At 51.6% G+C, this 12124-nt stretch overlaps 1 protein-coding gene across 4 annotated transcripts in view; it reads right to left on the minus strand.

Annotated features, from left to right (window-relative positions):
- Positions 1-12124, minus strand: part of CCDC180 (coiled-coil domain containing 180) — a 58061-nt gene that overhangs the window by 42733 nt on the left and 3204 nt on the right. For all 4 annotated transcript variants that reach the window (XM_077756142.1, XM_077756141.1, XM_077756139.1 and 1 more), the window contains exons 5-11: positions 10210-10298; positions 9091-9197; positions 7888-8016; positions 7680-7790; positions 7462-7557; positions 4906-5069; positions 3460-3579 (exon numbers count right to left, since the gene is read on the minus strand). In XM_077756142.1, the coding sequence (XP_077612268.1) occupies positions 3460-3579; positions 4906-5069; positions 7462-7557; positions 7680-7790; positions 7888-8016; positions 9091-9197; positions 10210-10298 (816 nt within the window). The remainder of the gene's footprint in view (positions 1-3459; positions 3580-4905; positions 5070-7461; positions 7558-7679; positions 7791-7887; positions 8017-9090; positions 9198-10209; positions 10299-12124) is intronic.

Raw genomic sequence — 12124 nt, forward strand, 5'->3', positions numbered from 1 at the left:
CATGATCTCAGGGTTCAGGAGTTTAACCCCACATGAGGCTCTGTGCAGTCAGCCTGTCAGCCAGCACAGAGCCTGCTTGGGGTCCTCTGTCCCCCTCTCTCTGCCTCTCTCCCACTTGTGCTCTCCCCAAAATAAATAAATATATTTTTTAAAAATATTGTGTCAGGGGTACCTGGGAGGCTCACTCAGTTAAGCCTCTGCCTCTTGATTTCTGCTCAGGTCATGATCTCTGGAAGGATGAGATCTAGCCCTGCACTGTCAGTGTGGAGCCCATTTGGGATTCTCTCTTCCTCTCTGCCCCCTCCCCAATACCCCCTATCTGCCCCTCCCCTCTGGCTTGCTTGCCTTTGCTCTCTCAAAGAAAAAAAATAGTGTGGAAGATTAAAAGATAGACAATATCATTAGCTCCTCGCATCAGTCTACTTCTCCACCCCTGGGGCTGGGCTGGGCCACGTGATTTGCTTTGGCCAATGAGACATTACCAAACAAGTGGAGGCAAAGTTGGAAAGGCTTACGTATTTCCCTTGCCCTCTCCTGTTACAAGCAGCTCTGCCACCAGCACCAGCCTACCAGCTGGGATTAGCCTCCTGGAGATTGAAAGAGCAAATGGAAAGAACCCCAGCTGTCCCAGCCCAGGCTCCAGAGACAGGAGTGAGGCCACTCTAGGCCATCCAGCCCCAGCCAAGCCAGCACAGACCAGGGAAACACCCTGTAGGAAACAGCCCACAGAATAGTGAGAAATAAGAAACGCAGGTTGCTTTAAGCCGCTAAATTTTGGGTGGTGATTAACGGTATGGAAAGATGTGTATGGCTAGGAGAACCATATAATTTATTGTCCAAACCAGGACGTTTTTGACGATGAAGAGAGGGATTCTATTAATGATTATACCAGGACAAGACATGTAACCAGGATGGTCCTGGGCACCCTACTTATTTATGGTGGGACAGTAAAGAGCAAAAGATAGTTACAAGAGTGTACACAGCATAATCTCAAATCTAAACATTATACTAAATGCAGTATCATATGCTGGGTCCTGGAATAGAAAAGGGACAATGGTAGAAAATCTGGTATAATCTGAATAAGCCTGGTGTCTAGTTAATGGGAATGCATCAGAGTTATCAATGGAAATTCTCCCAGGGCGTTGGAAAACTCTCTCTTAGGAGCCCCCGGAATCTTATCAAGACTCCCCAGCCCTGAGCCACCACTGCCCACAAGGCTGCAGAGGTTCTGGGCATGCAGAGAAGGGAAGATTCCCACCAGGTCTGGGGCCCTGGGGGTTCAGAAGTAAGGCCTGGAGCTATGGGTCAGGATGGGGTGTGGAATCCCCTATGAGGCAGTGCCCTGGGCTTGATTAGAAGTCTCCCCGGCTGCTTGACAGGTGAGCAAGGCATAGGTGGGTATCTACACAGTGTGCCTTGTGGGTGCTATCAAGACCTCCTTGCACAAACAAACCACAAAGCCCAACCTTCTCTCTAGACACTCACAGGAATTCTGTGATCAAGGTTTTGCAACTTTAAGTTATACCTTCAAGCCTGAGTTTGTAGTACACACCTCCAGACACAAATTGTGTGCTGGCTTCACCCCTTTCTATACTCCCACTGTGAAGGAGCTGCTGGGTCCTGTATATGCTCGCTCTTGCCTCTGATTTCAGAGTGGCCCCCAACTTCCTCAGTTCAGGTCGAGTCACACACCAGCTCCAGGCTCTGCCCGCAGACACTGCCATTCTAGTGTTTCCCAGTGGTGGCCAGAGCACCAGGGAATACATCTTTCTCTGTGTCTTTGGCCCTATCTCTCCCGTCCACTCAGGCAGGGAGCCTGCCCCCACCACGTTCACAGTCTGTGTCAGAGATGTGGTGGTGCAGAAAAGACAGCAGCCTAGAGATCTTTCTGGATGTTGTTCTCGAAGACTAAGTTCTGGGGAGAGCCTAGAGCACTGGTGGGGGAAGCCTGAGCTGGAGTGGGCCGAGAGCCCTGCAGGGGGGATGGGCTGGCAGCTGAGAGCTGGAGACCCGGGTTGTCTCCTCACCCAACAGAAGGGGGCTGGAGGCAGGGGTGGACAGAGAGGATGGCGGGGGCCTGGCAGCAGCAGCCCGGGTCCTGCTTCCTGGTGGAAGACTGTGGGGGCAGCTCCGGAGACCCAGGTCCCCGGAGGGAAACACTTCCTGAGCACGAGGGCACATGGGCTCGGAGCAGCCTCCTCAAGATTCCCGCATCCTGTCGTCTGCAAGGGGCAGCAGCTGCTCTCGGGCACGTGGGTGGATCAAACACAGAGGAACAGACTCTATCACCAGCCCTGCGTTGGATGGGGTTTCGCAGTTTCCCCTCAATGGACAGGACCCCAAAAAACTGAGTTTTGCCCAGTTCAGGGACTTACAGTCAGAAATAAATATAGAGTCAGAAATAAATATGGGGCACCTGGTGGCTCAGTCAGTTAAGCATCTGACTCTTGGTTTTGGCTCAGGTCATGATCTCACGGCTCGTGAGTTAGAGTCCTGTGTCGGGCTTTGCAATGATGGTGCTGAGCCTGCTGGGGATTCTTTCTCTCTCCCTCTCTCTGCTCCCCCCTTGTTCATTCTCTCTGCCTCTCTCTCTCTCAAATAAATAAATTAAAAAAATTTTAAATTAATATGGAGTTACAGGAAATAAGAAAAGTAATTTACATTGAGATTTTTATTCACCTTGTAAATTTTACACCTGCATGAAAATGTGTCTGCCCTGGGGGAGACTGTATGAGGTTCTAATTGTCATTGATACCCCAGGAGAACTTCAGTTCTGGGGTGGGGAGACAAGAGGGTAACCCGGGGTTACCCGGGTTAGGGGTAGGAGGGACCAAGTTTCACAGGAAAAGGAGGAGCAGTTAAGCACGAGAAGTGTCCCTACTTGCAGAACAACGCAGGCTCCTCTGCTACTGAGGGTGGATGCTATAGGATCCCCCGGTGGTGGGTCTAGAACATTCACTGTGCCCCTCACCACACAGCTTATTAGGGATCAGAGCTGGGTGGACCCAGATCTGAGGAAGCATCCATAGCCTCTAACAGGTTCCCTGTCTGATGGCAGCAGCCTCATCACTGACCTCCAGGCTCCAGCCTCAGACCCGCCAACTCACCCCCAAACCGCGGGGCTGTTGGAGATGCTCTGCTCCCCACCAGCTCTTAGAAAAAGTCCAACCCCTTAACCTGGCCCCTCCTCCCCCACAAACCCCTTACCCCCTTTGCCATTGCCTCCTTCCACTTTTTTTGGCAGTCACACTAAACTTTCCCCAGCAAATGTGTCATATTCTTTGTCACCACTGGAACACCCCAGAACAAAGGCCCAGCCAGCCAACGCAGGACCAGAGCACAAGGAGGTGGCCAGGCCTGGAGGATGCCCCAGGAAAAGGGTCAATGCTGAGGACTGTGACTGTCTCTCCCACGGGCCCCCCAAAAGCACCCCTCCCCAGAGACCCCCTCCTATTGTACCAGATGGTGCTGAGATGCTCCAGCCGCTTCTGCTGCATGGCTTTCTGGTTCTTCAGCAAGCTCTCTATCTCCTTCTTCACGGCTGGAGGAGTCCGGATCCTCTCACTGGCCATGAACTCACTGGGTGTCCAGACACATTGGCACCATGGAGAAGAGGGCAGGGTGGGTGGATGGGAAAGAGGGGATGAGGCCCATGGTTAGAACATTCGGAATCTAAGCCCCTCCTCCCCATTGTAGGTCTCTGGGGCAATGGTGAAAGGGGAGGACTGAAGAACCAGGGAGCCACCAGCAAGGCTCTGGAGCTAAAAGCATGGGACCAGTGGGCACAGATCCGGGTGTGGGTCCTGCCAGCTCTGTGACCTTGGGCAAGTCATTCCCTGCTCTGAATCTGCTTCCTTTTCTGTAATGGAGCTAATGAGAGTACTTTGCACAGTAGGACTGATTAAGATATTGCAAGCAAAGCCCCCAGCACCATGCCTGGCTCATGGGAAATGGCCAGTAGATGCCAGCTTCTGCCATCACTGTGGATGATTACTGACATATGTAACAACCTCCAGGCCCTGACCCAGACCAGTCACTTTCCATAGAGCATCTTTTTGATCGTTACTGAAACCATATCACTGGCCCATCATTGTGCCTGCTTTGCATAAGGAGAGAAAGGCTCCGAAATGTTCAAGTGCTTGATCAAGGTCACAAGGGAAGTACAGGTGGAGCCAGGTCTCAGCATGCTTTTCTTTCATCCCTGGTATCAGACTGCGGTGTTCTCCACCTGGAAATCCAGGTATACAGACGGGCCTCCCATCCCCAGACCCACAGCTCAGACAGACAGACATTATTCAGCGTCCTCAGATGTCTTGACCCAACAAGCAAAAGAAAACCTTGCTTGTTGGCCCAAAGCTGCAGGATCCTTGTGTTGGTATTAACAGAAGTGCCACCTGGCAGAGGAAGGCAGAGGAAGCAGGGAGATGAGCCCTCTCTTCACCCCTGCTCCCGTGGGGACCAAAGCCCGATGGACTGCCATTCTTCTTGGCCCAGTAACACAGGGTTCTGAGTAACAGTAGAGCGGAAATTGGGCAGATAATCAGACGGGTGTTTTCAAACAGTCTGTACTGTGATAATTTAGAAAACGCTTATGTGATAACATTTTTTGAAGAAAATAAGACAGAAAGTGGATCTAAAAAAGCCTGGGAGGAAATAACACCAAAATATCAGCTGTGCTTCTCACTGTGGTGAGGAATTAGTGGTGATTTTTAATTTCTTTTTTATACTTGTATCTTCAACTTTTAAAAAAGAGAAGAGCACACACACATTTTTACCCCCCCCCCCCGGAAGAACAGGAGCGTTTGGGGTAAGGACAAAAAGGGAGGGTGAGGACCACCGGCTTGTGGCGGCGGCCTCCCAGGTGGGCTGGGGGAAGAGCTGTGGGCAATGTGGGCGGCCACAGACCTGAAACTCTGCACCAGGGCCTGCTTCTTGAGAGCCTTCCAGGTGTCCACTAGGCTCTGCCAGCGGCGATGGCCCTCAAGCTCCTGCTGCAGCATGGCCTCCATCAGGTTGACGGACAGCTGGGCGATGGCCCTCCGGTTGCCCAGGAGGGCCTGGTTTATGACCTGTGGTACAGGTGGGCAGGCTCTACACGGGGTGGGGGCTCTCTGAGGTCAGAGCAAGGCTCAGTTGGAGGGGGACAGAGAGAGCCCGTAGAGGGGCCTGGTGAGGTGCAGGCAGAGGCCCTGGGGCTCAGTGGGGCTGGGTAGGGCGGTGGTAGCCCCAAGACCATAATAGATTGTTTGTTAAAGAAGCTGATTTTAGGGGCGCCTGGGTGGCTCAGTCGGTTGAGCGTCCGACTTCGGCTCAGGTCATGATCTCACAGCTCATGGGTTTGAGCCCCACATCGGGCTCTGTGGTGACAGCTCAGAGCCTGGAGCCTGCTTCCGATTCTGTGTCTCCCTCTCTCTCTGACCCTCCCTGTTCACGCTGTCTCTATCTCTCTCTCAGAAATAAATAAAACGTTGAAAATTTAAAAAAAAAAAAAGCTGATTTTAGCTCACTGGAGATAAATACTCCAGTGGGCTCTTAGTGTCTGACTGTTGTGTTTTCTTTTCTTTAATGGAATTTGTTCCAAAAGCAGAGTGCTCACGACATCAGGGACCAGTCAGTCACATATGATTGTGACGAGAATGAAGACCCAACTACCAAATGAGACCAGGGCTAGAACATTCTTCTGCAGTCCTCCCATTGACCCTCACCCGGGCATCCTTGGCATGGCAGTGGGGACAATTCTTCATCGTGTGGTCCTGTTCTGCTTTTAGTAGCCTGCCCTGTGCAATGAGAGCGGTCTCTCCCATGCCCACAGGGAGTGGAACAGCCAAATGACTCCAGAATTCCCCCAAAGCTCTCTGGGCACTGCCCTGGAGTAAGGGTGAGAACCTGCCAAGCTCAGTGGGTAGAATTTCCAGTAACAATTTTCACTAGAACCTGAGATTTATTGCCGGCTCTCCTTCCTAGCTGGTGGGGTAGGGGTAGGGGTGCGGACTGGCAGATATTTCCTAAACCTCTGATTCTGTAGCCATAAGGTGAAGAGAATGCTACTGGCAGCATAGGGATTTTGTGAAATTAAATGAGATAAATGCACATAGAGTAAGTAGCAAGCGCCTGCTGTTGTAATGAGTAAAACAAGCATATGGACGTCAGACAATGAAATAGCCCCGGGATACTGCTCTGACCCCCCCTACAGGATCAAATGGATAAAAGTTAGGATCTCTTGTTTCAGACGACAGCGGCCACTGCTGAGCCCTCTTTTATCACCCCTTCCCCACAACAGGTATCATTTTATGGGCAAGGATTTCCAAGGGCAGGAGAGGAGTTATTTTGGGAGCTTGTGTGTCTGGGCGGTGGAGAGGGAGGTCAGTGCTCACTCCCTGTCTGTGCTTCGTCCAGGACTCCTGGGTGCAGACCCAAAGTGGATCCCATCTGTGATTCTGAGTGCTGGGTTCCTTTCACCCCATGTACTGCCTGGAAGCCCCCACAAGCCCGGCTTTCTGCACAGGCCCTGGAAGCCCATACAAGCAAAATGTGCTTCTGAGTAGCCAAAGGAAGCAACAACATGGATGGACTTAGAGGGTATAATGCTAAGTGAAAGAAGTTAAAGAAAGACAAATATCATGATTTCACTCATCTGCTGAACTTAAGAGACAAATAAAGAAAAAAAAAGACAAACAAAAAACTAGACTCTTGACCGCAGAGAACTGATGGATGACAGAGGGGAGGAGGGCAGGAGGATAGGTGAAACAGGTAAAGGGGATGAAGGGTACACTTGTCATGAGGAGCACTGAGTAATGTATAGAACTGTTGAATCACTGTACTGTGCATCTGAAACTAACACTGTATGTTAATTACACTTGAAGAAAATACATACATACATACATACGTACATACATAAGCATCTTTTCAGATGCCAGAGGAGTCAGGCTTCACTCTAACTTTGGAAGCATTATGAACAACCTTGAATTTGTTGTTTTCTACCCCCAAAGAGAGCCGCTGGGTGAGGGTGGGGTGTGGACAGGCAAACAGTGGGGACAGAGGTGGAAGGCAGGCATGGTTTGGCACTAGACACTGACAGCCAGCAGGAAGGCAGACAAGCACCACTAGGAAAACAAACGGAGCAGGCTGGGGTCCCACTCTGAGGCCAGGACAGCTCCACCACCTAGCACCTACTGCATTGCACACGGTGGCTGAGACACGGCCCGGTAGGCGCTCGTAAAACCATCGGTGCTGAAGCCAGTGCTGCTGCGTTAGGTAATTGGGATTAAGACAGCAGGGACGGAAGACACGTACTTCAGAAAGATTTCTATGGAAAATACTTAACAAAAACTCTGATTCCAAGTTACTTGGAAACATGACACGTGAGAAGCTCATCGGTCCTGAGATACCAGGCTCTGGGGCACCCTCAGGCCCCGCCCCTTCTGTGGGCTGATCCCCTGCACATGAAAACCACTCACTCACCATGGCTTCCTTACTTATCAGCCTGTACACCTCGGACTGCATGAGATAGGAAGTTTTCTCTATGATTTCCACATATTTCTTCAACACGCTTTTGAGCTAGAAATAACAAAGTGCCATTGTTAGTGACTCTTTTTCCTAGAGACCTGAAAGCAAACAGATGGTGCCTCACAAATCCCACAGGTGAAAATCACCAAGAGCCCATTCATAGGCCAACTCACTTTATCTGCCCGGGAGAACTCGGTCGAGGTCAGTGCCTCATCCAGCTCCTTAATCCCCTGCTTCTGGAACTGGAACTTCCCCGCCACCTGATCCCACAGCTCCGTCAGGGTCTATGCCGAGAAGGTGGGGTCAGGCTGGGAGGACAGATGGCAGGGAGGTAAGGAGTGGGACCCCGTGGGGCAGGCCCGGCCACAAGGGAAGCCCTACTTGGATGGTGTAGTCTTTGAGGTTGATGTCGCTTTCCACCTTTTTGAAAAGTTGGTCGATGTCCTCATCAGATTCATCCAGCTTTTTTAAAAGAAGTGCTCCTGCCTCTAAGATGAGAGGTTCTGTTTCCTACAATAGGCCAGTAGGGCAATGGCTGTGGTCTTGACATCCCCGGGGCAGGGGGAGCCCGTCCCGTCCCCCCATTTGCCGCCCTGTGGTGGCAAAGTGCTAGCTGTGGTCCTGCCTCAAAACTAATGATCATTACCTAGACCTAAGGAGCTAGGACTTACTATTAGTTCATAGCCAGAGCATGAGGGCAGGCACCATTTATCTGGGCACGTGCCGTGTGCTGGGTGCTCCGCTCTAGGCTAAGCCCTTGTCCTCGCTTGGTCGTCACCACAGCCTATGAAGTAGGTACTGACATCAGGCATGGCCTGTGGATGGGGCTCAAATATTCACTAAAGAAGCGGCCAGTGGAAAGATTCCAAGTTTACTTCAGATGAGGAAACTGAGGCTCAGTTATGATGTATGACCAAACCCACAGAGTCATGGACAAAAGTAGGGCTCACATACAGTTGGGACAGATGAGTAAAGCGATGACCGGCTTGGGGAGCTTCTTGGTGTTTTGGGTACAGAGCCAGCTGCACAAATCCAGGGGAATGACAGGAGTCAGAGAAGACTTGAGGGGAGAGTGGTGAGTGCAGTCCAAGGCTCAGAGAGGACCCAGAAGGGTCTCATTTAGGGAATATTCTGGGAACCAGTGTGGTTAGAGATGGAATGTCTCTGTAGAGGAACAGGGAGCCAAGTGAGGGTGGTACCAAATGGCCAGGTAGCACGAGGGGTGGGAAGCCGGAGGGCCAGGCCCCTTGGTCCCTCATTAGTAGGACTGAGCAGGGAGAGCAGGAGATCACGGGCTGGGCTTTGGCATCAGCCCTGGAGCCCAGTTCCCGCCTGGCCCCTTATGTGCCAAATTAGGCACGACTTTGTGAGCCTCCCCTGTAGAGTGGGAGTAACAATGCTACCCGAGTGCATAAAGAGCACTCACAATGAGCCACTCAAATGCAGCTGGCTACTCTGATTTCCTCTGCACCCTGGTGAGCCACTCAGGGCCTCTGAGCTGGGCGGGAAGGGAGGGTGGTGCGGTGACAGGCCTGCCCTGAGAATGGCCCCGGGAGCATTAGGGGGAGAGAGGAGGACTCTTACCATCCCAATCTGAGCAATTTCCTCCTTAAAACTCCCCAGGGCACTCTCATAGCCCCGCCTCCTGGAGTCTCCTCCACCCAGGCTGGTTGTACTGATCCTCTCGGGAACTGGGGGAGAACAAGAGAGGTAATGAGGCCGCCCTCAGAGCTCCAAAGTAAGGGGAGGGCATCCAAGGAAAGGCAGCAAGGCAGAAAGTGACTTCGTCCAGGAGATGGACCCCAAAACCAGGCCACAGTGTCAGAGGCTTAAGGAAAAAGAGAAAAGACAAAGGTGATCTGTAAGTGCTATAAGGCCTCACATACACCGTTAAATGCCAGAAAAAGTTTCCAAATGGTAGGTATAGAATGGGACCATTTACGTTTCTTCTAAAAAAGTTAATAGAAGTAAATACATATACAAACAAGAATAATCAACACTTATATAGCACTTACCACGCACCAGGCATCGTTCTAATTTGTTTACCACTCCTGAAGAGGCCAAGAGGCAGCTTCTATTTTATCAGCCCCATTTTATAAGTGAGGACACTCAGGCATGGGGGTTAAAGAACAAGCAGAGTCAGTGGCTGAGCAGGGGTCTGGACATGAGCTGTCTGCTCTAGAGTCTGCATTCCCACCCTGTGCTCTGCCGTCCCCTGAATCTGTGTGAGGACTGGGACATCCTGTGATTTCATGGTGGGGAACATTCTTGGGAGGAGAAGCGGTGCTATTGTGAAGGGAGAGTTTTTACTCTCTGCCTATCTCCTTCCTTTGTTTTTCCACAGTGAGCCTGGCTGGCTCAGTGGTAGGTAGCATATGTGACTCCCAATCTCAGGGTTAGAAGTTCGAACCCCATGTTGGGTGCAGAGATTACTTACAGTAAATGTGTATTATTATTTTTTTATCATAAAGGAAAAGAACCTTCCTCCATAGTATGAAGGAAGACAATGCAGACTGAAATCCTCTTGTGAAATTTCAATAAAGCAAAAAATATCCTTTACTTCAACAGGAAATGCGGACTGTGCCAAGCCCCCTGCTCCCTCCCCAGCTCACTGTACTGAGGAGAAGGCCCAGGGGAGCAGGCTCAAGGGAGGAGCCAAGGGGAGAAAGCAGGGCCTGCCCTCATAGCTGAACAGAGACTCACCCATGGTGTCCATGAGGCCCCGGACCTCTCTGGCTGCCCTGATGCTCTCACTTTCTTCAGCTTTCTTCTTCTTGATTATTTCCTTTTCCCTGGGGCACAAGCAGAGGAAACACTAACCCCTCAGACCCCTCCCCTCCCCCAGAGTATCTCTGGCACAGAAGGGAGTCTTCAGAGAGACCTCGATATTGGTGAGAACCCAGGCCCACCCCATTCCAGACAACCCCGAGGCTGTGCCAGACTCCCCACAGATGTTGCCTGGGCATCTGCTGTCAGTAGGCACCATGGTCCCTAGACAAGAAATCAGGATCTGCTTCTGCTCTGGTTGCAAACCAAGTGTGGGTAGTAGGCAAGAGCCATTTCCACATGGGGAAACTGAGGACCAGAAGGGACATGATCAGCCTGAGAAAGCCAGGCCAGTGCTGGGCATTCAGGATTTGCTCCTTCAGCAACCCATCATCCTATGAGGCAGTTACAATAACCCCCTTGTCAGGGATGGGAGAAGGGTGCTTAGAGAAGTCACTATACAAAGCAGAGCTGAGACTCCCTGACCCACATGTGTGTCATGCCAAGGTCCATGGTCCCTGGGGGTTAAGTGTGGGAGGAAGAAGCTGAGACCCCAGAACAAGCTATCTCAGCGGGGAGGACCAGGGTGGGTGAGCACAGACCTTAGCTTTGGCATAAAAATCCCTGAATGCACTGTCCACAGGACAAGCACCACAGAAATGCAACAGGTCTCAATGACACCTGCCATTCCTCAGGGCCTCCACATGTGCAGCGCTTTCTAGTCATTTCTCATCCAATCCCCACTGCAGACCTACTACCCACAAGGAGGACTGCAGGGCCTAGACTGCCCCTCCAGACGTGGGTCTTTCAATCTCGTCAATCAGGTGCCCGTGGACTAAGGTGGCCCCTTGGGAACCCGGGTGCCCTGACTACAGGAAATGCTAATGGCTCTGGTTTCTCGGCCACTCGACCCAAGGACTGGGTTTACACTGGTGCTAATCTAGGTTCCTCTCCACTCACCCAGGGTGAATGAACACACAGGTTCACTGGCTTTGGCTGGCTGAACTTTCAAGAAGGGGACAGGGGACTTCAGAGAGACACCAATGCTGAGTTAGTGACCCCAATCATTTTGAGGGTGGCAGAAACCGGCAGGTTACAGACACATCTTTCTTCCTGCCACAGGCCACAGGGAGTGGTCCTCTGGATCTATGTCCAGGGCAGATCTGCCTTTGTCTGTCTTTCCCAGGAAGCCAGCACAGCACAATGTCAGCACCTCTCAGGAAAGTGCCTTTCCTAAAACACGGTCCTGTGGGTGCTAAGAGCTCCTGACGGATGCTATATGTGGTTATTGGGATGATGGGTGATCTTAGGCTAAACCCTGAGGAAGAGGGGACTCTTAGGAGGGATAGATAACTCGCAAGTCAGCTGAGAGGGGGCGTAGACCCTTGTAGGAGCCAAAGTCACTGGCAGGGGCAGCATCAACAGGCCCCAGACATCTGTGCCTCTCAATCCCTGCAGGGCAGCAGGCACATGGGCTAGAGAACACTGACCTCCAGAAGGTAGTTAAGTTTGCCCATCTGTACACGGGTTTGCCCATCTGAGGGTCAGAAGCCTCAGGGGAGATTTCCCTGGGAAGAGTCAAAGGTCAGGTCAGGGCACAGAGCTTTGCCCAGCATTGGGTCATCTCTGCCAAGGATCAGGTGAAAGAGAAAACAAAAGCAGGTAGAGGAAGACTGGCTTCCCCTTCCAAGTCCCAGAGGGGACTGCAGCTTGCACAGAGCTTGAAGAGCAAAGGGAAGATCAGCTCCAGGCGCCCCCAGCGCCCTGGTGAGGAAGATACACCCCGTCCTTTTCCTTTTCTTTCCTCCAGGAGTCTGAGCTCAGGGAGTTGAAATGGCGTATTCAGGAATCT

This window comes from Crocuta crocuta, unplaced genomic scaffold (assembly GCF_008692635.1).
Source record: "Crocuta crocuta isolate KB4526 unplaced genomic scaffold, BGI_CrCroc_1.0 scaffold431, whole genome shotgun sequence".
In the NCBI taxonomy this organism is placed as follows: Eukaryota; Metazoa; Chordata; class Mammalia; order Carnivora; family Hyaenidae; genus Crocuta; species Crocuta crocuta.